The 21,482-nt window shown below is 40.8% G+C and overlaps 1 protein-coding gene across 5 annotated transcripts in view; it reads left to right on the top strand.

Annotated features, from left to right (window-relative positions):
* diaph2 (diaphanous-related formin 2) overlaps positions 1-21,482 on the top strand; it is a 389,710-nt gene that overhangs the window by 228,605 nt on the left and 139,623 nt on the right. For all 5 annotated transcript variants that reach the window (XM_056440255.1, XM_056440252.1, XM_056440251.1 and 2 more), the window contains 3 exons: positions 7,419-7,520; positions 9,948-10,187; positions 14,704-14,833. In XM_056440255.1, coding sequence (XP_056296230.1) covers positions 7,419-7,520; positions 9,948-10,187; positions 14,704-14,833 — 472 coding nt within the window. The remainder of the gene's footprint in view (positions 1-7,418; positions 7,521-9,947; positions 10,188-14,703; positions 14,834-21,482) is intronic.

Genomic DNA, 21,482 nt, shown 5'->3' with positions numbered 1-21,482 from the left:
AAGCCTACTTAAAAAATACTTTGTGTGTCTCTTCCTCTCTTAGTTTTTTTATTTGTTCTTGTTTCTTTTCTCCCCCTCTTATTCTTTTATGTTGGTCTCTTTCTTCACCAAATTCCATCTCTGTGTTTGTGTCTTTTCTTCAATGTAAACCCCCCTATTTGCTTGGTTAATTTCTCTTTTAATCCTGCTTCACACCTTCACAATCCAAGTAGGTGCTCAGATGTGCACATTTAAAAAAAATCATCCATACTTCCTTCTAAAAGACACATTTAATGTCACAGATAGTCTTGTCAGGTTTTTCAGCCCCATCCCTCAAATTAATCCCCCCCCCCTCTATCTCTCGCTCAACCTTCTTCTCCTCCCTCTCACTGCGTTTGTGTCTTTCTTTCCCGGACTACATTTCTCATTTGGTTTAATGCGATTTTAGAATCTGCCACACTCAGTTTGTTGCCTGTCAACATGTCACCGCAGCTTTACTCACAGTGAGGTTTGAGGTGTTGTGCTGTGAGGCAACATGAAGAATCTGTAAGACTACATCAGCCTAACCGATGGCCCTTGTTTAACATATTTACCTGTTCGATAAGATGTGTTGTTGTTTGTTTATGGCTTTCCTCTAATGTTGAGGTTAAATGTTGAAAACGTCTGCTCGTATTCATTAAACATTTTAGAAGATAACCTGCAATATTATTGTAAATGCTTAACATTTCATACAAAACAGATGTGGTTTTTAAATTGTGTTGTTAAAAAAAGATTATGATAAGGAATACAATATGTTGTAAGATGCCGCACTGAGCATTGTCTGTCAAAACGGTCCCCGTTCTCGTAAACAAAAACACAACTTGATAGCCTTTGTTCCACATCCACATATTCATTTGTAAGTTCTCTGGGAGTAACCTTTTGTTGCAGATGGGTGCTTTCTACACCCACAAAATATTGTGAAAAGTTACTCTTTTTTTCTTTTGACTCTTAAGCTTAGTTTAAAAATAAAAATAAGTTCCACGTCTTTTTTAGAACTGTCGAGTGTTGGTTTAGAAGTTACAGCTTGTAGGATGTTAGGAAGCCGCCTTGTCTGTCTATTGCTTAGTTATTGATTCAAACTGAAGTCTTCACTGATTTGCCATGAGCCAGGTAGGGAGCCTGCTGAGGTGTCACGGCAGGGAGATGGCACTCCCATGTTGTTCCACATCACAAATCATGGGCAGAGTACCAACATCTCCCAACAATGAGGAGGAAATCAATCAAAGGGAGAACATCACATCTGTCAAGCACATGGCAGACATGACTCCTCTCTCGTCTTTGTTGTAGACCTCCCTTAAGCCCGCAGAGAGGAACACAGTTTAGGTGATTTCTCCTGTATTTAACCCGTCTTATTAAAGCCTTTATTGCTCTGAGAAAAGCTTCATCGATCGACGTGTCCAAGACTAAATCTCCAGATCTCTTGGGTTTCTTTATTATTTTGACATTACTGTGTGAAATTACTTTGTCCTTTTAAGACACGACCGGTTCGGAAATCCTCTCCGGCTCCGTGGTTGTCGGACTCGGTGCGCGCCGAGAGAGCCACCCTGCGAGCGACGGAAAGAAAATGGCGCAAATCGAATCAAGCGGAAGACTTGCTCTTCTATCAATCTCTCCTCTCCTCCTTCTCTTCCTCTATCTCTGCAGCCAAAAGCTCGTTCTACCTGACCAAAATTCAGTCTTCCTTCTCTAACCCCAAAAAACTCTTCTCTATCTTTTCCAACCTCCTTGATCCCCCTGTCCCCTCCTCCTTCCACCCTTTTGCCGAGCCACTTTGTCGACTACTTTACAAACAAGATAGACGACATACGCTCCTCTTTACAAATCCATCTTCTATCACCTCACCAACACTAACTTCTTCATCCCCTCTCTTTCCTCTTTCACCCCTTGTCTCCCAATCAAGTTCTTAGCTTGGTGACCTCCGCCCGACCGACCACCTGCGCCTTGACCCCGTCCCGTCTCCCATTCTCCAGGCTATTGCTCCTGACCTTCTGACCTTCCTCACCCATCTTATTAACAGCTCCCTCTCAACTGGCTGTTTCCCTAACTCTCTGAAGGAGGCGAGTCAACCCTCTCCTGAAGAAACCCACGCTCGACCCGTCTGCAGTCAGCAACTACAGACCGGTCTCTCTTCTTCCTTTTCTCTCCAAAACTCTGGGCGAGCTATCTTGAGCCAAGTGTCCTCCTATCTCCACAGTAACAACCTTCTTGACCCTCACCAGTCTGGATTCAAGGCCGGCCACTCGACAGAGACTGCCCTCCTTGCTGTCTCTGAGCAGCTTCACACTGCTAGAGCAGCCTCTCTCTCCTCTGTCCTTATCCTTCTCGACCTTTCTGCAGCATTTGACACGTGAACCACCAGATCCTGATCTCTTCTCTTCAGGACCTGGGGATCTCAGGCACTGCACTCGCTCTTTTCTCTTCCTACCTTAAAGACCGCACCTACCGGGTAACTTGGAGAGGATCTGTGTCTGATCCTTGTCCTCTCACTACTGGGGTTCCTCAAGGCTCCGTCCTGGGTCCCTCCTCTTCTCTCTGTACACAAATTCTCTCGGCTCTGTCATTCGTTCGCATGGCTTCTCCTACCATAGCTATGCCGATGACACCCAACTGATCTTCTCGTTTCCACCGTCCGAAACACAGGTGGCGGCACGAATCTCTGCCTGTCTGACTGACATCTCTCAGTGGATGTCTGCTCACCACCTGAAGATCAACCCTGACAAGACTGAGCTACTATTCCTTCCAGGGAAAGGCTCCCCCACCCACGACCTGACTATCACCTTCAACAGCTCTGTGTTGGCCCCTACCCTGACTGCCAGGAACCTCGGGGTGACACTCGACAGTCAACTCTCCCTGACGGCCAACATCGCTGCGACGACGCGTTCCTGTAGGTACATGCTGCACAACATCAGGAGAATACGTCCTCTTCTTACTCAGAAGGCGGCGCAGGTTCTGGTCCAGGCTCTGGTCATTTCACGCCTTGACTACTGCAACTCCCTCCTGGCTGGTCTACCTGCTAAGGCCATCCGACCCCTGCAGCTCATCCAGAATGCAGCAGCTCGACTGGTCTTCAGCCTCCCGAAATTCACCCACACCACTCCGCTCCTCCGCTCTCTCCACTGGTTACCGGTGGCTGCTCGCATCCGCTTCAAAACACTGGTCCTGGCGTACCGTGCTCTGAGCGGATCGGGCCCCGTCTACATCCGGGGTATGGTCACACCGTACACCCGGCACGTTCGCTCCGCTCGGCAACAGCCAATCGACTTGTGACTACTGCACCTCGAGCTAATCACTCGAAATCCAGACTGTTTGCTGTCCTGGCTCCTCAGTGGTGGAGCAGGCTCCCCACTGACATCAGGACAGCAGAAAGTCTCTACATCTTCCGTCGGAGACTGAAAACACACCTTTTCCGACTATATCTGGATTAAAACACAGATTAGCACTTCAGTGGCACTTAGATAGCACTTACTTATGGTACTTTTGTAGTTCGACTATGTTGAGGAAATGTTACTTCCTGTATTCTTGTTGTTCTTAGTTTGTACTCTAGGTTGAAATGCACTTATTGTAAGTCGCTTTGGATAAAAGCGTCTGCTAAATGACATGTAATGTAATGTAATGGAATAAGTTTATCTATGCTCTAATTATATTTCCAAAGGCAGAGGTCATAAACTAGGTGTGGTACATATTACATGTCCTGCTCCAAGCGACAAGGGCACAATTCAACGTGGCTCAATATGGCACAATATAGACACTAGACACATATACATCATATAGGAGACGTTGCTCTTGATCCATGTGTGGAATAGGGCACACTTACTAACATTCATTGTGTTCTGAATATCAAAGCATTTTCAATTTGCAACACATTAGCACCTGCTGTTTCTAACAGCATGCAGTGCTGTAAACTGTATGGTTGGGTGTGTGCCTGATACATTCTCAATACCCCTTCTTTTAAACTCCACTCACTGGAAGCTAGTCGACAGCAGCAGAGATCAAAGTGTGGAAGTGCAAACCCTACAGAGGCTGTCATCTTCTACTAACGGAAACCTGCATCTCATTACGTGAACCTCACAACCGCTTCCATTCCTCAAGCACACCTTTTCACGGCCTAGAAAATATTCCAGTTATATTTACTTTACTTGTCCAAACATGTACAATTCCAAGGTGACGGTAAAGCACCAGTAACTGTGTCTCTCAAGGTCCTTGAGTTGAACTGCTGACACGACATCTATAATACATGGAGTGAGTATTTGTGTGTAATGATGTCCTTAATCTGTTTCAGAAAAGGATGACCACCAGAAACATTGGCTTGAACAATCATTTTAATGGTTATACTTTACATTTTAAATTTGACACATTTTGACAGGCTCATGGAAATGAATTGTGCTTGCGCGTGTGTTATTGGACTACCGCTGCCCCTGACAAAGATTCATTGATTATGATCCGTCGACTGAGCATGTGGTTGATTGACAGTTACTAATATTACATATTTTAATGATCACACCAAGAATTCACAAAAGGCCGAGCAAGAAAAAGATATGTATAACATATATACACTACTGGGAAGCTTTTGAACTGTGAGAGTCAGCAGATTGTGAATACATCTAGAAATGAAGGCCATGACTGTTGTTTTCATGTGGAGACAACTGAAGGAGCAGAATACTCAAAATATGGTTGTTTAGGAAAACCACATTTTTTCCATTTGCCTTGTTTTTGGATAGCTTTAATTGAATATGTTGCCCAAGGGACTAACGACATACATGTGTAGTGTTGCTAACATACAACGTACTTAGAGTAATCTCTCCTCGACCACTGTGTGCGTCTGGTGGCTTGTGGTGAAGAGTCTGGCCCAGCATCTTCACCCAGTTTCCCACATTGCCACACATATGGCGCTGCCTTTGTGTCAACTGTGCTCGATGGGGTCTCTAATAATTACTGTGATGACAGGAAAATGAAATGACGGGCACAAGGTGAATTCGATTTTCCATTACCTTTTCTTCTGTCTGTGTTTTTCAGAGGATTTAGCCGAAGCATTTTTAAATGTTATGATTTCACCTCAAAACTTTCAATCCATTCTGATGTAATTATAAAAGCCACTTTGGATGCTATCAGTTATGTGCATGTTTCTATATGTCATCATGTATTTTTTGCATGCTGACACTATATATTATAGAAATGGGCTAAATTACATTCCCTCGGCTCTGCCAAGGGGAGCTCAGTTTAAGAATGATCTTATTATTATTCAGAATTATGATTTTTTTCCTTTCCCTCCTGAAAAAGTCATCAGGTCCCCTATGAAACAGCATCAGAAAAAGTTTTTTCCAAAAGGTCACGAGTGAATAATGAACAGCTTTGTGCTAAATGCAGTATATGTATTGCTCTCAACCTAAAGGAGACAAAAAAAGGAAACCCATGAGTCCAGTCATCATCTAACGCCATGAATCCATCCTTACATATCCAATTACACAAATATGTTTTTTTTAAAAATGTTCTTATATCATCAACACTCCTTTCTGCTTCAGCTGATATGATCAAACGCCTTCATTATCATGGCACCACCGCTTGCCGCAGACTCTAATTGGAGCTTCAGAAAAGCAAGCAACATTTGACATAATGGCTCCCTCCCAACTAGCAATGCTGGGCCTGCATTATGGCTTACTTTTTATACTGCTGCATTCCCTGAGGGGAGGACAGAGATGTCATCATTAGTGGGCAATCGACACTGGCCGTGGTGCTGAGGTCTGTAGAGTGGTCAGCCAGGGCCGTGGCCCAGCAGCAGTGTCTCCTCTCTGCTTTGCTCGTCTGGTCTCCCATCTGGCCACGTGATCCTGCGCCAGTCTGCTCCCGCTGAATACATTTGGGGAGCTAATGAGGGGAGGGAAGCTTTGTGAAGACCTAGAAAAGGGCACCTCTTCCTCTTATTCTCCTCTGAGAAAAAGAGGGAGAAGTCGCTGTGGTCAATTTTATTAACTTGGCAGGCCTTCACACAAACAATTAACATTTACAGAAAACACAGTCCCTCCCATTATCTTCCTCGTCTCCATCTTAATCTTCAACCTTATCACCAGCAGCATCTATTTTTCTGCTTGTGCAAGGGGAATTATACAGGCAAGTCGCAAATTAATGGCGAAACCGTTGCATGTGCTTTTAAGACAATTGCAAGGTGGCGTGGATTATACAGTAAAGGTCAGTTATCTGAAGGTCCCTGACATGTTCGGTAATTGGCTAAGGGCCACCACTGTCACAGTAAAAAGCCAACAGTGAGCAGTGATTATGTGACCTTATCTACTTATCCTCCTTATCAGACCACCAGAAAACCTCCAAGCATTCTGACTGAAATCTGGTCGAATATAAAATATTTTGAGTTTTCCATATCACCTGTATTTATATTCAAATGTATGACAAGCCTTACTTTACAAGTGAGTGACATTAATTGCTCTTCCATGGTTTTAGAAAGACGCGCCCAAGGGCACACACTTGTATAATGCCTGTTCGTTTTGCTAACTCTATAAGGTGAACAGAATCAGCACTGCTTGGTTGATCTCAAATCAATTCAATTCAGTTTATTTTTATAGCCCAATTTCACAAATTAGAAATTTGTCTCAGAGTGCTTTACAATCTGTACACAGACATCCCTGCCCCAAAACCTCACATCGGATCAGGAAAAACTCCCAAATAACCCTTCAGGGGGGAAAAAGGGAAGAAACCTTCAGGAGAGCAACAGAGGAGGATCCCTCTCCAGGATGGACAGGTGCAATAGATGTCATGTGTACAGAAGGACAGATTTAGAGTTAAAATACATTCAATGAATATGACAGAGTGTATGAATAGTTCATAGTAGGCGTATTCCACGATGGAGACCTCCACAATCCATCTGGCAGATGGAGGTAGAGAGGAGGAGTGGGCGGAGTCTCAACAGTGGGCGGAGTCTCAACAGGGCAGTGGCGTAGTCGGTAGCAGGAATTCCACGACCCAGACCTCGATGATCCATCAGGCAGATAGGATCTATGCCGTCTCATAGGGTCCGATGACCCCATGAGACGTGAAGTCAAAAGGACTCCGGGGAGAAAGCAGAGTTAGTAATGTGTGATGGAGAGATGAAAATCCATCTTTAAGGAGAGAAAAAAAGAGGAGATAGGTGCTCAGTGCATCATACAACGTCCCCCAGCAGCTTTAAGCCTATAGCAGCATATCAAGGGGCTGGACCAGGTGAACCTGATTCAGCCCTAACTATAAGTCTCCTCTCTCCTGCTGCCGTGTAAGATGCCCTGTCATCCTCGTCTGTGAGGTGATTTTTATCCTGACATGGACAGAAAATCAGATTTGCATTAACAGTCTCTGTCTTTGTGTGTGTGTGTGTGTGTGTGTGTTTGTGTGTTTGTGTGCTGCTCTCCCATTTGTAGAACCTGATAAAGAACCTGCCGGAGCAGAAAGAGCTGAATGCGCTCGCCGAACTAAAGGGTGAATATGAAGAGCTAGTGGAGTCGGAGCAGTTTGGCATTGTGGTGAGTATAATTTCCTGGAGACTGCTGGCTCGCCCCAAGAGAATACACGGTATACACAATCACAGTCTCGGTCTGCTATAGTCGAACACTTGCAAGCATGCACAGTTGAGAAATTCTATTTTTTTCTTCATTGCTAAATCTCTTTCTATCTCTATACCTCGCACAGACTCACAAACATCGACTAAATGTTGAACAACTCTTTGTCTCCCTCCATTGTTCCGAACACTGTTTTCTGAGGCGGACTGCTGGATGTGGACACCAGTTCAGAAAGGGACGAGCGAATTAAGACACAATTCAGATGGATACCTTCCTGTGATTTGCAGTAATGTTTAATTAAAACATCGAACATTATAAAGGGCATATTTAATACAAAAAGTTAAAGTTTTGGCAGCCCATCAGCAATATGACTGCGGCTATGTTTTGACTAAAAACATTCACATTTCTTTTGATTAGCAATCCGCAACAAGAACTCGGTGAATTCCTGTACATCAACTGTCAATGTTTCCTCATGATAGAAACACACCCTAAGGCTCTGAATCGTGCCTGTTGAAAAGTTCTTTGAAAAGCATGCCACTGTAATCAATCAGCTTGGTGATGCTTCACATTCTCTGAATAATTTACAATGTCCGGCCAAAGTTTTATCCATCGCATCAATATGATAAATAATGCTGTGAGGAACATACTATATATTTCACAAAGTAATCTATTATTTTCAGTTATCAAATAATGATGCATTACCCAGACACATTTAATTGATTTGATTAGATTACAGCTGGTAAAAAAATTCTATATATTTTTTCTGACTCAATCTGCAATTTTGACCTTATCTATTGACATAACTGAACTTTTAAGTCAATGATGGACATCACACGTGCTCAGACTTCAAGCTTTTGCTGCATCAACTGTGCTTTGACATTTTGACCTCCAACTTTTTCTCACCAACCTGCGTTCTACCGGTCATTGCTCCGATAACTGAGGGTGACTGAAAAGGCAGAACTACTGTACTGTAAATCAGGCGTAGAAGAGGGGGTGCATCCTCAAGCCGCTGTGACCACTTAGTTACAGCTGTAATTACTTTTGAATTTATTGCTCTTTCCATTCATTTACCAAGTGAATACCCAACACTATAAACCGCTGTACAGTGAAGTGTTATCTTTGAACTAAACTTTACAACAAGATCATAGAGGTACATTACATGGGTTTACAAAATAAATGTTCAATTAGACCGCAGATGTGCTCCAGCTCCGTAGCTATGTTCCTTATTTGTTGAAGGCTTCTCTGTTGAAGTCTTTTAGGAGATGCAATGAAGCAGTGGTGGCAGTTTCCCTGGTGATCTCTCCAATTTTGAGATCACATACCTCCCCACTGATGAAGTAGCTCCTCAATGCAGAGCTATTTAGTTCTCCTGGGAAATAAGCTGTGTTCAAGCCAGATCTGTCACCAATGAGCTCGCTTTCATTGTGATTTCTCCTGTATACAAATCAACTCAAGTGAGGGAGAAGGACTGTGTGCGTGTGCGTGTGTGTTTGTGCGTCTGCGTGTGCAGGGGGGAGGAGGGTTATTTGACAGGCAACTTGCCCATTCACATGAATATTTTTGAGCAGTAATGAAACCTGTGTTGGATCTGCAGGTTGCCTTGAAGCACTGGATTATGCGTCAATGTGTAGAACTTCTGTGGTTGCCGCTTTGCCACATATCTTACACCCAAAACCCTGTTTGTTGTAATTCCCTCCCATTTTCACAACTATTTTGTTCTCTATTCTTTTTAATTTTTTTGCTTCAGTATTGATTTAGGTTGTTATATTATTCATGAAAAATCTGTTTAATGGGAGATTACTTTTTCCTTATGAAAGTCAGAAGGGAGGCAGCGAAGAGGTTAATTCTGTTTGCTAAAGAAGGTTAGTAGTTCAAAATAGCTCTCATTACACTGGAGATTCAACGTGACGCTGATGACAAGGTTGCGTAATTTTATAGGATTCCTGCTCTCTTCAAAAGCATCAAATAACTTTAAAATAAATTAGCTAGAGAGGAACATTAATGAATGAAAGACAACCACACACAACATTTTCTTCAAATGCAATGTGCCTGTCAAGTGAGCCACAACTTGTGTAGTGTTATACATGTTTGCTCTTTTCTTTATTCATACTAATAATTTTCCAAAAATTCCGATTGTGTCCGTTTTGCATGCTATTGCTTCCCAAAAAAGAATGGCCAGGTTTATGCTACAATAAGCAATACGTTGTTTTTCAGTGGTGGCTGTCAATAAAGCAGCTAACACAAGTGTGGAGTTTGAAAATGAATACCAATGGTAGTTAGTGGGTGGCCTCGTAACCTAAGCATAATGTGCAACTTACTAACTCTGTTTTTTAAAAATGTAAAAAACACGACTACTTTGTTCATTTCTATTTTTTTCATTCATGCCTTCAGATGAGTTCAGTCAAACTCCTCCGGCCGCGTCTCAACGGCATTCTGTTCAAACTGACATTTGAGGAGCAGGTGAATAACATTCGGCCAGACATCATGAATGTGACATTTGCCTGCGAGGAGGTGAAGAAGAGTGAAAGCTTATGCAAACTCCTGGAGCTGGTGCTGCTGGTCGGCAATTACATGAACGCCGGCTCAAGGAATGCCCAGACGTTCGGTTTCAACATCAGCTTTCTCTGCAAGGTAACGCACCAGCCGGATGAACACCCTTTTGTGAAGACGTTCATATACAAGTAAAAGAGGCAGAAATACGTACATTTATATTTACGTGTGTTCATGTTCGTGAGAAGCATCTTACAAATTTAATTAGGTTCCACCCAAGCCACAGGAAATCACAGAGAAGCCTTGTCACACTCACTCAGTGTGATGCATAGAAGTGATTGTATGTAAGTATGTATGTAAGTGATGCTTGTGGACAATGAGGGATTGTGCTGACTGAACCGAGTACAATCTAACCTTTTACACCGTTGCGGAACAACACAAAACTGTTTGGAGATTAGTTGCTTCCTACCGTGATAGAAGGAGACGTCCGTCCACTTCTTTAGACATCAATGATCTTTGGAACTCCAACTAAAAATATACAAAAGAAGTTCTCTACATATGTTTAATAATATTGGTGAAAATGTTCGCCATTATTTTTCAGACAGTCATTGAAATGTAATACTGTCATGCTTTGGAAGTATAAATGGATATGGAGGCATATGACTCTCAGACATACCTGTCCTGCTCAGATAACAGAGACACGCTAATTAGATTTGTCTGCCGCACGAGAAATGGTGGTTTAACAAATGTCCACCTGATCTCATTATATTAATTTAGCCTGAAAGTACTTATCAGAGACTTCATCTTCTAAAAATATAAAGTACCTTTCAAATTAATAATGTTTCAATAGAACAAACATCAAAACCATGATGAGATGTGACACAAGAAAAGGGCAGTAGCTGTGTCCACTGACAAAGTGCTCAATCTCTCTCTCTCTCTCTCTCTCTCTCTCTCTCTCACTCTCTATCGCTATCTCTCTCTCTCTCTATCTCTATCTCGCTATCTCTATCTTTCTCTCTAATTTATTGTACATTTCGAGGGAGTTGCCTTGTTGCCTTTCACATATTTTGTATATGCATTTTTTATCACATGTCAAAAGCTGTATGGAAACAGGACAAATTTGATAAAACGTCCTCAATTGGGGAAAACAAACTACTTTTTTTTTGTACTCGTGCTTCAGGTGGTTTTTTTTGCCATTGAGGAAAAAGAGTTGAGCTAGATGGATGCTGGAAAAGCCTTGTCTTTGTGTCCAGACAATATGAAATGTGTCCCCCTATCCCTCCACCACAATAAATAGATGAGAAAAATCAGACCAAGTTGCACTCAAAGTCCAAAATTCTTAGATTCTTAGCAACTGCTCACAGTAGAGTTCAACACACCAGTTGTCAACTCTGGGTAACTCTGTCTGCATCCTCCTCTCTTTCAGCTATCTGGCGCTATCTATTTCACAAAAAGAAAAACAAACAAGCCAGAGTGGTGATGCTGCGTTGAGCTAGACCGTTCATTTGTGCTGACACAGCACTGTGGATATATGTCTGGGTAAAAATTCAGAAAAAACAGGATTAGCTTCAAAATCAACAGCATGTCATAAAATTTTAGAGAGCCAAAAAAGGACTTTGTTGTCCTGTCACTTTTAAGTAGTTCGGTCAGTATGGTGCTTTGTAGCACAGGCAACAGTATTCTAATGGATGATGAAACTGATGCCTTCAGAGTGCTTTGAGAACTTGTGCCAGTGCTGAAGAAGGGGAAAGCTTCCCCAACAGTGCCTTAGATTGACAATCAAGCTGTGGGAATACATTAGTTGAAAATCCATCTTTGAGGAAGCCTGTGTGAGACCTTTAATTTTGGTGGCATCATTCTTAAACGCTCTGCTGTTCGGCTACAATAAGCAACAACAAAACAACGTCATGTGAAAACACTCAATATGGGAGATCCAATTGTGAATGCCAAAAGCCACACCCACTGTAAAGCCATCTTACAGGTGTGAAAAGGGCTTTGGTACAGTGAATGCAGTGTGCCTTTCGTATTCCTGAAAGCTGACTGAATCAGTGTGGAGTGTCAGTGTAGAGCTTGGTAATGCCTTGGGAGGCTGATTGGGCCATTATAGATGGACAAGAAAAAAAGTCTGCTTTCTCACTTTAGTCAATCAAGTAAATGGCCCCCTAGGTGGCAGGTCTAGGGTACCTAATGGGCTCATCAGTGATTGGGAGGTTGATGATGGGAATGAGCAGAAATGGGAAGGGCATAGGCTAACCCTCCTTCACGTTCCCACTTCAGTCCTCCAGTACAGCCCCACGTCTTGCCAATGACATGGGGCTGTACTGGGAGCCAGACTGGTCACATGTATTCCTCAAGCCGAACGTCAGCTCTGGCTTCACCAGGACCGCGGTGAAACGTGGTTTTCAAGTCTCTTTAATTTCCCGATAGAGAAGTTGTCAGACCTTTGCATTTATTTCACAGAACACCTTTATTGTATCCACATAGGATTATAGACGTGAATAAAGACACAATGACACATATTGGATAAATGGATCAAACCATCTGCTGCATCACTCAAAACAAAGAAATACTGGTTCTCTTGGGTTTCATCCCAGTCTTTCTAAAGGGGTGAAACATGCTCTCCCTTATAATTAAGACCCATGGCAATTCTTGATGATTTATAGTTGAACAGAAGGGGCTACCTATTAGGCACTTGACTTGGAGTCATCTACTCAAATTGAGTGTGACCTTGTCACCTACTCTCAAAATGTCCACAGCACATGTGATAATTGAGACCACTCTATGTCCCTTGTATTCTCAGAGCTCCTCTCTCAGCAGTGGCCTTTCATGCTTTCTTCATTAAAATGTGTTTTCTCTCATCTAATATAGAGGAATATAGAAGTGTTTGGAGTATGCAATGTGTTTGCCCTTACCTGCTGCTCCATCTGCATACATTAAATTGAGCAATCAAGGGTTGACGATTCTTCTGTGAGTGTTTCTGTATTCCCACTGCCACTTCTTCTGTTACTTGTTAATTATCGGATTATTTATTTATATCCGATCTGGATATTCAAATGGAAGTGAGTTTGCTTGTAATATGCCGTGCTGATCTAAAGGCGGAATATATTGCAATGCATTGTGCTAACTAGTGAGGGATTTGAAAAATATGCTACCTCAAAGCAATTTATGTTATGAAAGATTGAATGATACCACTGTTTAGAATTTGCTTTTGGCATAACATTAATGAAGAAGCATTTCCCATCTTATTGAAACGAGCAGATTTGTTTGAAGGAGCAGGCATTTATTTACACTCCATCCAGCTCAACCATTAAAACATAATAGGATGAGACACATACGCTCTTTAAGTCGAGTGTTCAACAGCTTCGGACCGCTCACAGTAAAAGCCTTTTTCACTTTTGACTTGCAGTACAAGTTTAAAATGGCCTGGACAAGGGATGGACTAGGATTAAAATCAGACCTCGACAAGAGATGGACTAGGATTAAAATCAGACCTGGACAAGAGATGGACTAGGACTCAAATCAGACCTAGAAGAGGGAAGGACTAGTAACAAAATCAGACATGGAATAGGGAAGGACTAGTATTAAAATCAGACCTGGAAGAGGGAAGGACTAGTATTAAAATCAGACCTAGAAGAGGGAAGGACTAGGATTAAAATCAGACCTGGAAGAGGGAAGGACTAGGATTAAAATCAGACCTAGAAGAGGGAAGGACTAGGATTAAAATCAGACCTGGAAGAGGGAAGGACTAGGATTAAAATCAGACCTGGACTTTGACACAGACCAGCTCACTGTAACCCGTGCACAGATACTCCACAGCCTCCGGCAGAGTTCTCACGATGCCGGGAAGCTGCATTGACTGAAATTCCTGATGTAAAATCTTGTGAAAATAACATCAGCACCTTGGGTGTTACGTGGGATTCCCCCTGCCCTTACAGAGAGACTCTGAGCTGAATGTGTTATCTCAACTCTTTTGTTTTATCTCAACAAAGTACATTTAAAGACATTATTCTTTGCTGCTGCCATAAAAACTAGTCCGCCTTGTAAATGGTCTAGTCTGCTACCTAAATGTGTAATGACCATGTTAAGTGTTTCAACATGCAGCATTAACATGTGCAATGTCCAAGTGAGTGTTACACAATACCAATGTTTCCAGATGTGTGTACCTGGTTGCTTGATAATCAGTCGTAGGTCGAACAATAAACACATTTAAATGTATAACCCAGTGTGAGCCAAATATTGATCCTCATCTAATGAAAGTATGCGTGTTTTTGTGTTGGTGTGTGACCATATGCCTCTGACGACTTGTAATTACCTAGATGTGTGTGCTTGTTTGCACATGCACATTTGCGAATGTGTGGGCATGTGCACTGTAAACATGCATGCTGTTTACAGTGAGGATATTATTAGTAGGACTACACAGAGGTGGGTTGTGACAATTAGTTTACCCAGCATGCCATTCGAACAGCATGGCAATCATCTGCTGATGTATGTTCTGTTTCATGCATTTATACAGACTTTGTACTTCTTGTATACTCGGTTGTTTCCATTATCTATGCACCTTATTCATTAGGCTGTGTGGTACATTTGACGAGTGAAAGAAATCTGTGTTCATGAATTATTTGCTCCTTTAACTAACTTTTCTTGTGTTCGTTTTTAGCTTCGAGACACTAAATCCATCAGTCATAAAACGACACTTCTTCATTTCCTTGCTGAGAAGTGTGAAGAGAGTCACCAAGAGATTTTGAGGTTTCCAGATGAACTGGAGCATGTGGAGAGTGCCAGCAAAGGTAAGTGCTTTTGTCTTTATGTATTGAGGTCTCTGCATATTAATATACCCACACATGCATTAGACAAGCACCGATATTATCTGGTAATGGATGTAATGTGTACAAGGCTAAGGACATGGGCGAGGCGACAATTAACATATATGATTATGATGATGATGATGTACACTTTATTGATTCCGCAAGCGGGAAATTACAGGCAGATACTGGAAGATTACAGCAATAAATGCATTGCTCTATACTCATTAATTTATTTGAGCTACTTCTCAACATATTTTCACCCTCCTCTTAACTAATTTCCTCTCTTAACGGCAGCCATCACTCTCTCTTTGTGACAGGAAGAGAGTTGTTTGTGTGACCACACTGTCATTCAGTCTGTCAATAAACTCATTCCACTTTAAATCTATCCCCAAGAATTTGGTGGAATCCCTGAAGGCTTATTTACTTTGTTAGCCTCGTAATTGGTTATTTAATCTAATTCAACTAATTATGCACTTGACTGAGGCTGCCAGCCATTGTGTAAGTGGAATGAATGGTCTCATGCGCCGTATATATATATTTAGATGTCCATATTCGCAAATTTGGAATTATATAAATTTGTTATTTCATGGAACTGTTATCTTTTGGACTAAATCATTTCCCGGATACTGTAACAGTGAAGGAGACCACCTGCCTTCAAAAGTGCTAATATACTAACATGTCAATTAGAAAAAAAATCTGAAAGAAAATAATCTCTTGCCTTTTTAATTACCTTTCTCTTATTTTGTACCATTAATATTTGTTTTTGCCACCTTGTATAATTTGTGTTGTTTTTAGTTTGTTATATATGTCACGGTGTTCTTTGCATGTTGAAGCCAAGTAGATGAGAAAAGCCTAAATATCTGCTGATGAGCCTCTAAAAACCTTTTTCTTAAAATTGACTTTGACGCACAAAGGAGCGTAGTGACCAAAGGCCATGTGCTGGCCGACTTCATGTCTTTTCACATCTTTTACTGCCTGTAGGAACAATAGAGCATCATTTAATGATTCACCACTATCTTCAGATCCTTTTTTCCGATCAGGTAAACTGGCTATGGAAATACACAAAGCGTCCTTTCTATTTCAAGGCAAGGGCAGGCAAATTATTTTAGAAGCCTTTTTTATTGTCTCAATAAGCTCTGCCACTTGACGCCTCTCGCTGTGAGCGCTGCTCAGCGCAGTGCATGCAGACAGCTTGAGCTCTGATCGTGCGCTCTTTTAATGAAGTATCGATACAAAAAATATGTAAAATCATATCGTTTTTAACGTACGGGTACTTTGTTCGTATCGATACACCGTGCAGCGTGACAGCAGTAGATGTAGCGGACTAACATTCAAGCTAACCCGAACCCCCCAAACGCTGTCGACCTCTTAACGCTGATTGGCCGAGACTCGACACGTCCCATCAAAGATGTTTTATTGTGAAGAGCACCACATCACATTTTCTCCGCGTCTCACTGCAATCTCAACGGCAGCGGGCCAGGTGACCCCCCCCCCCCTACCCCAAATATTAATAACCCTTTCGCCATTATTCCGTTCTATTTGACAGGAGCTCGTCTAAGATTTGCGTGGCCAGACTAAAAAATAAAAAAAATAAGAATGCGTCTCTGGTATTGCTCAGGGGGCCGGGCCAAATGTGGAGGCGAGCCGTATCTGTCCCGCGGGCCATAGTTTGGGGACCACTGGCCATGACAAACAATGTGCTGCGCTCTCAGCAGTCAGGGAGTCTGCTCTCAAGTGTCCTCGCTTCGGAGGGAGGACTGAAGAGATGGGATTGGTTTTATTTGGATACTTTAAATTCTAGTGAGCACTCACTGGTTTCCCTAAAGCTGCCTACCCCTGCTTTACCAATCTACACTAAATGACCGCTTGCATGACGGCCTCCTCTCCTCTTTTTAAAGTTAACATTAGTCTCTAACCTCAACCTACTTTTACTTTGGTTTTCATCTCTGATGGGACAGTTTTCCTCCAACTTTGTCCATTGTGACTTGAATTTCAATTAAATTTAGTTTATTTTGTGTATCCCAATACCACAAATTACAAATTTGCCTCAAAGGGCTTTACAGTCTGTAGAGATACGACATCCCTGTCTTAGGACCTCACCTCGGTTCAGGAAAAACTCCCGAGAAATAGAGAAAAAAAAACTTAACAGAGAAAAAGGGAAGAAAGCTTCAGGAGAGCAACAGAGGAGGATCCCTCTCCCCGGAAGTCACTTGAATGACTGGAATGTCTTTTCATTATTTATTCATATAGCCACAGTTTGAAAAATCCTCATTGATTATTTGGAAACCCATTAATCATTACCATAGCAACATACACTCTTATTGGGCCACATATTATTATGATTTCACAGTATAATAAATGTCTGCACTTGTACTTTATAAGTGAATGATACAACAGCATAATACGTTTTCATACAAAATATCACATATAAGACATGAAGTGAAACGGCTCATAGTGCTTTGCAGAAACCTGTGTGAAGCATTTCGCTTGCACATTATTTATTTTTGTTAGATTTTAGGAGGCGGGATTTCAATGTCCATATACAATGGTTGAATATTTTAAAATGATTGTATTCATTAATAATTACAATCAGGCCATGGTGATTTCATAAGGACATCATAATTGTCATTGCCGTGATTGGCTGCTTCAGACTTTCCCTCATACAGTGCACCATTTCTTGAAGAAATTGGATTGCCACCATAATTGTTTTCATCTGGACACAATTTGTATTTCACTGACATTAAAAATGGTGTAATTTTGAATGTCGCACAGTAATTCTAAAATGTAAAAATATATTAAAAGGCAGGACTGTTAACTTTTGAAGGAATGATAATTGTTCAATGTATAATAGATCATTTAAGGTGGTAGTGACCTACTTATTACAGTATGAGGCCAAATTACTGTCAATATCAGCGAGCACAAATGAGATCCATGAGTGCGCATCAGAGGTTAATATTGTATTTTGTATTTTGTATTTTTTACTCCAACTCATACTTTTTTTAAAGTGTTGCGATCCTTCATTGAAGTAAAAATACTTATACCCTGATACACTGATCAAATACTTCATTCCGCATAAAAGTCTTCCATTCAAGTATGTTATGATCAGAAAACGTAACTCAGTCAAATGTTTCTGTTCATGTTCCAGGATATATGTATATTTGTTGCTGCATTCATGTGTATTATGCTTGTTTTTTTAATATACTGTGGGTAAGAACACACTGTAATACTGTAGGTAAAATAATTGTATGTTTGTAGTGTTATTACATTACATTGCAATATAGTGATGTGAAGAGATCGCATAAGTAATGTGTGCAAATGGCTGTTTGAGTTGCACATGCGGGACATCTATACACACACACACACACAGACACACGCAGAGAGACACACATTAGCGCACAGATATATCATTTGTTCTTGCAGATATTGACAGTGATTTCCCCTCATAATGTGATAACAGCTGCAGGTATATGTAATGTAAAAAGTCAGTGCATATAAATATTACCATGGGGTACTATGTATCCATTGGTATTAAAAATACCACTGTAAAGTTTGACTGCAGTGACATAACAGTGTAGTTTATGTTTGATTAAAATGTATCAAGGTCAATTTTGATTGAAATATACATGATTATGTAGAAAGGCAGGGGCAGGAAGCTTTCCATAGGACATGCACATTGGCCTGCACAGTGGATTAATGACTTCATTGAGCAGAAAATAACAGTTTATGTAATTTTAGTCAAAATAAATATACTCTGGTACTCATTAAGCATTTAGCAGCTTAGAATGTTCTCACAACAAAAGTACATAAAGACCTAAATGAAAACGTGTAATTGTAACTAAAAATACATATGTTTTTGTTTTTATACATTAGCCCCATGAACTGCAATGTCTCTGGTTGACAGAGGCATACTACGGCAAAGCTCTAATTATAGGTTTATTTCTCAAATTGTTAGTATAAAGACAGAATTTCTATCAACAATTATACATTTATTTAAGGCGCTAATTCAATTGAATCATAAACAAATCTTTGTTGTTCTACTATGTGGGCACAAATGCTTTACACTTTTTTTGTAACTCAGTACCACCATCGCTTGCTGTGACAACATTGATTATACTTTTATACTTTACTGTGTTCCCTTTAAAACCCTGTGGAGGTGTCTGAATGTTGCAAATGCATCGTACATCTTGAGAATTGCAGTGCTTCAACAGTATACACTTTGGTCATAGGGCCGTTGTCTTATACCAAATAAGATTCATCTCAGAATTAATCGTTCTCTATTTCACGAGTTGTATTCAAAAGAAGAAAAAAAAAGCAGGCACATAAATGGTTGGTGTTTCTTACCCTCAGGTCAGAGAAAGAGAGAAGCTCTATTTCTTTCCTCTGAAAGCATTGCTTGTGGAACTTGTACAACAGACAAGGACAAGTACACAGCAGTATTTTTAACTGGCATCTCCTGTCACACTTTTCTCCAGCTGCTACACACCACTGTGATTCAGGAACTCAAATTCATTTTTGGAATGGAACTTGTGGAGAAAAGAGATATTATATCACATAAAGCTTATTGAATTGCATGTGTTGCACCGTGCAATCTTTAACCTTGATACCGAGTACTTTATCAAGTTTAAATTGCGCAACCATATTTTTTGGTACCATTGTTAACTAGAATATTTTTGACCTGAATCTGATATACCACCCTTTAGGATTAATTAATTTGACCCCCATTCAATGTGTTCAATGTTTAATGTTTAATGTACAACAAACAAACATAAAGTGCAAACAAACAAAACTTAAAACAAAATTAATTCTAATAATTAATAATTTTAATTTTAATTGCTTTGTTCAAATTGAACCCAAAGGTAAAAAAAGTTAGTATATATATAAAAGGTAACAGGGTGAACAACATTGAATCGGGTCAAAATGACCCAAAGGCGGGGGGAGGGTGTAATATTGATTTGGGTCAAAATGACCCTAAGGCAACACAAGGGTTAAGATAATAATTGGAAACTTCCAACCGCGTCGCAGATTAAATGTGTCTTTTTGACAACACCATACATTTAATAAAGGTAGTCAGGTCGTTACACAATACAGCGCTGAATTAATCATGTTATTTGTAAGAAGTTGTGAAAGTCTGTGGCAGCTGAAGGTTCGAAGCAGTATATCTCTAATTGTCTGCTCCTCTCAAGGTTGATAGTGAACGTCTAATCCCTTGGATAAAAACTAAAGCCTTGACTTTGTTTATGCCAGCCCATGTACAATAAAACATGTTCTCCTGCACAGGATGAATTGATCAATTATTATTCATATTGCCCTTAAAAAAAAAAAAATCAAGGTCGTTGCCATATAGAGCCTTCGGCACATTCGATCTGTTGAATTCCATTATGATACAGATTCTGCTTTTATCATCGGCTTTGTATCCAAACTCGATTATTTTTCACTGCCAGCTCTGTCTCCGTCTGAGGATTGGTAACCTCTCCTGCCGCCACGCCACTGTTGGTCTCGACTGATAAATCACCCCGAGGGGTGAAGGAGTTCTGGGTAGCTTCAAGGGGTGCGGGCCTTCTCATTGAAAATTAATTGAATTTAAATGTACTCTATTTTTCCTATTCTGCCCCCAAAATGTGTCGTGATCCGGAGTGTTTGTGTCTTATTTTGAAGTCTATGTCTCTCGTGTCATATGTTTCCCTGCATTTCCTGTCCCTGTGATTGTCTGCCCTGTTCCTGATTGTTTCCTCCTGTGTGATTGCGGACCCCGCCCTCTTTGTTTCCACCTGTGCCTCGCTCCCCTGTGTATTTAGTCTGTGTCAACCCCGTGTTCTGAGTCAGTTGGTCTTTCATGTTTTGCCGAGTAAAGACATTGGTTTTTGAATCCGACTACCTCGTCTCTGCAATCTGCCTTTGAGTCCTATTCCCCGTGGCTCCCAGCTATTCCTTCACAAAATGACTGGTCACCCCAAGCAGCACACTGCCCCACTGCCAGCTTTATTTTTGTAAAGATGCACATTACAGCCTTCCTTTGTCTCCAGTAAATATTGCATCGTGGTACAGAGAGATGTAAGTTGCACAACAATGTATGTAGGAGTAAGTGAATTATCACAATGCTGGTAGATGTTACCATTCTCATATTAGCTTTGCGCAATGCAAATGTGATCTATTGTATTAATTAATCAATCGTTTTCGATTTGGCTCAGGTTCAACATTGATGCTCTCTCAATTAATACAAATAAAAGCTGTTGACTGTTTTTCTGATATGTATTCCTATATTAGTTGTAAAATTAGATAAAACAGATTACCTCATTTTGTTAGCATTTATCAATCATAACTCACTTGAGTCTCAGCCATAAGTTCTTTATCAATAGCTCTTGTGAGCTATGTGTTTAATACTACCATGAGTGTCATGGTGATTGATGTGTATATTAATGCCACTGATCTGATTATAACAATGCAAAAGCATTTCACATCAACTTCCTGTCGCCATATATATTTTAAATATAGATGAGCATTGTCTTCATATCTTCTTTATTCTTTTAGGATGACGTACCACTGAATATGACTCCATACCCTTAAATCTATTAAACATATCATACAGGAGGTATATTGCATATATGAAGGCGTTCATTAAATATCTGTTTTT

This window comes from Pseudoliparis swirei, chromosome 19 (assembly GCF_029220125.1).
Source record: "Pseudoliparis swirei isolate HS2019 ecotype Mariana Trench chromosome 19, NWPU_hadal_v1, whole genome shotgun sequence".
NCBI lineage: Eukaryota > Metazoa > Chordata > Actinopteri > Perciformes > Liparidae > Pseudoliparis > Pseudoliparis swirei.
Note: the sequence above shows the minus strand (reverse complement) of the source record. Positions and strands in the feature narration are given on the sequence as shown.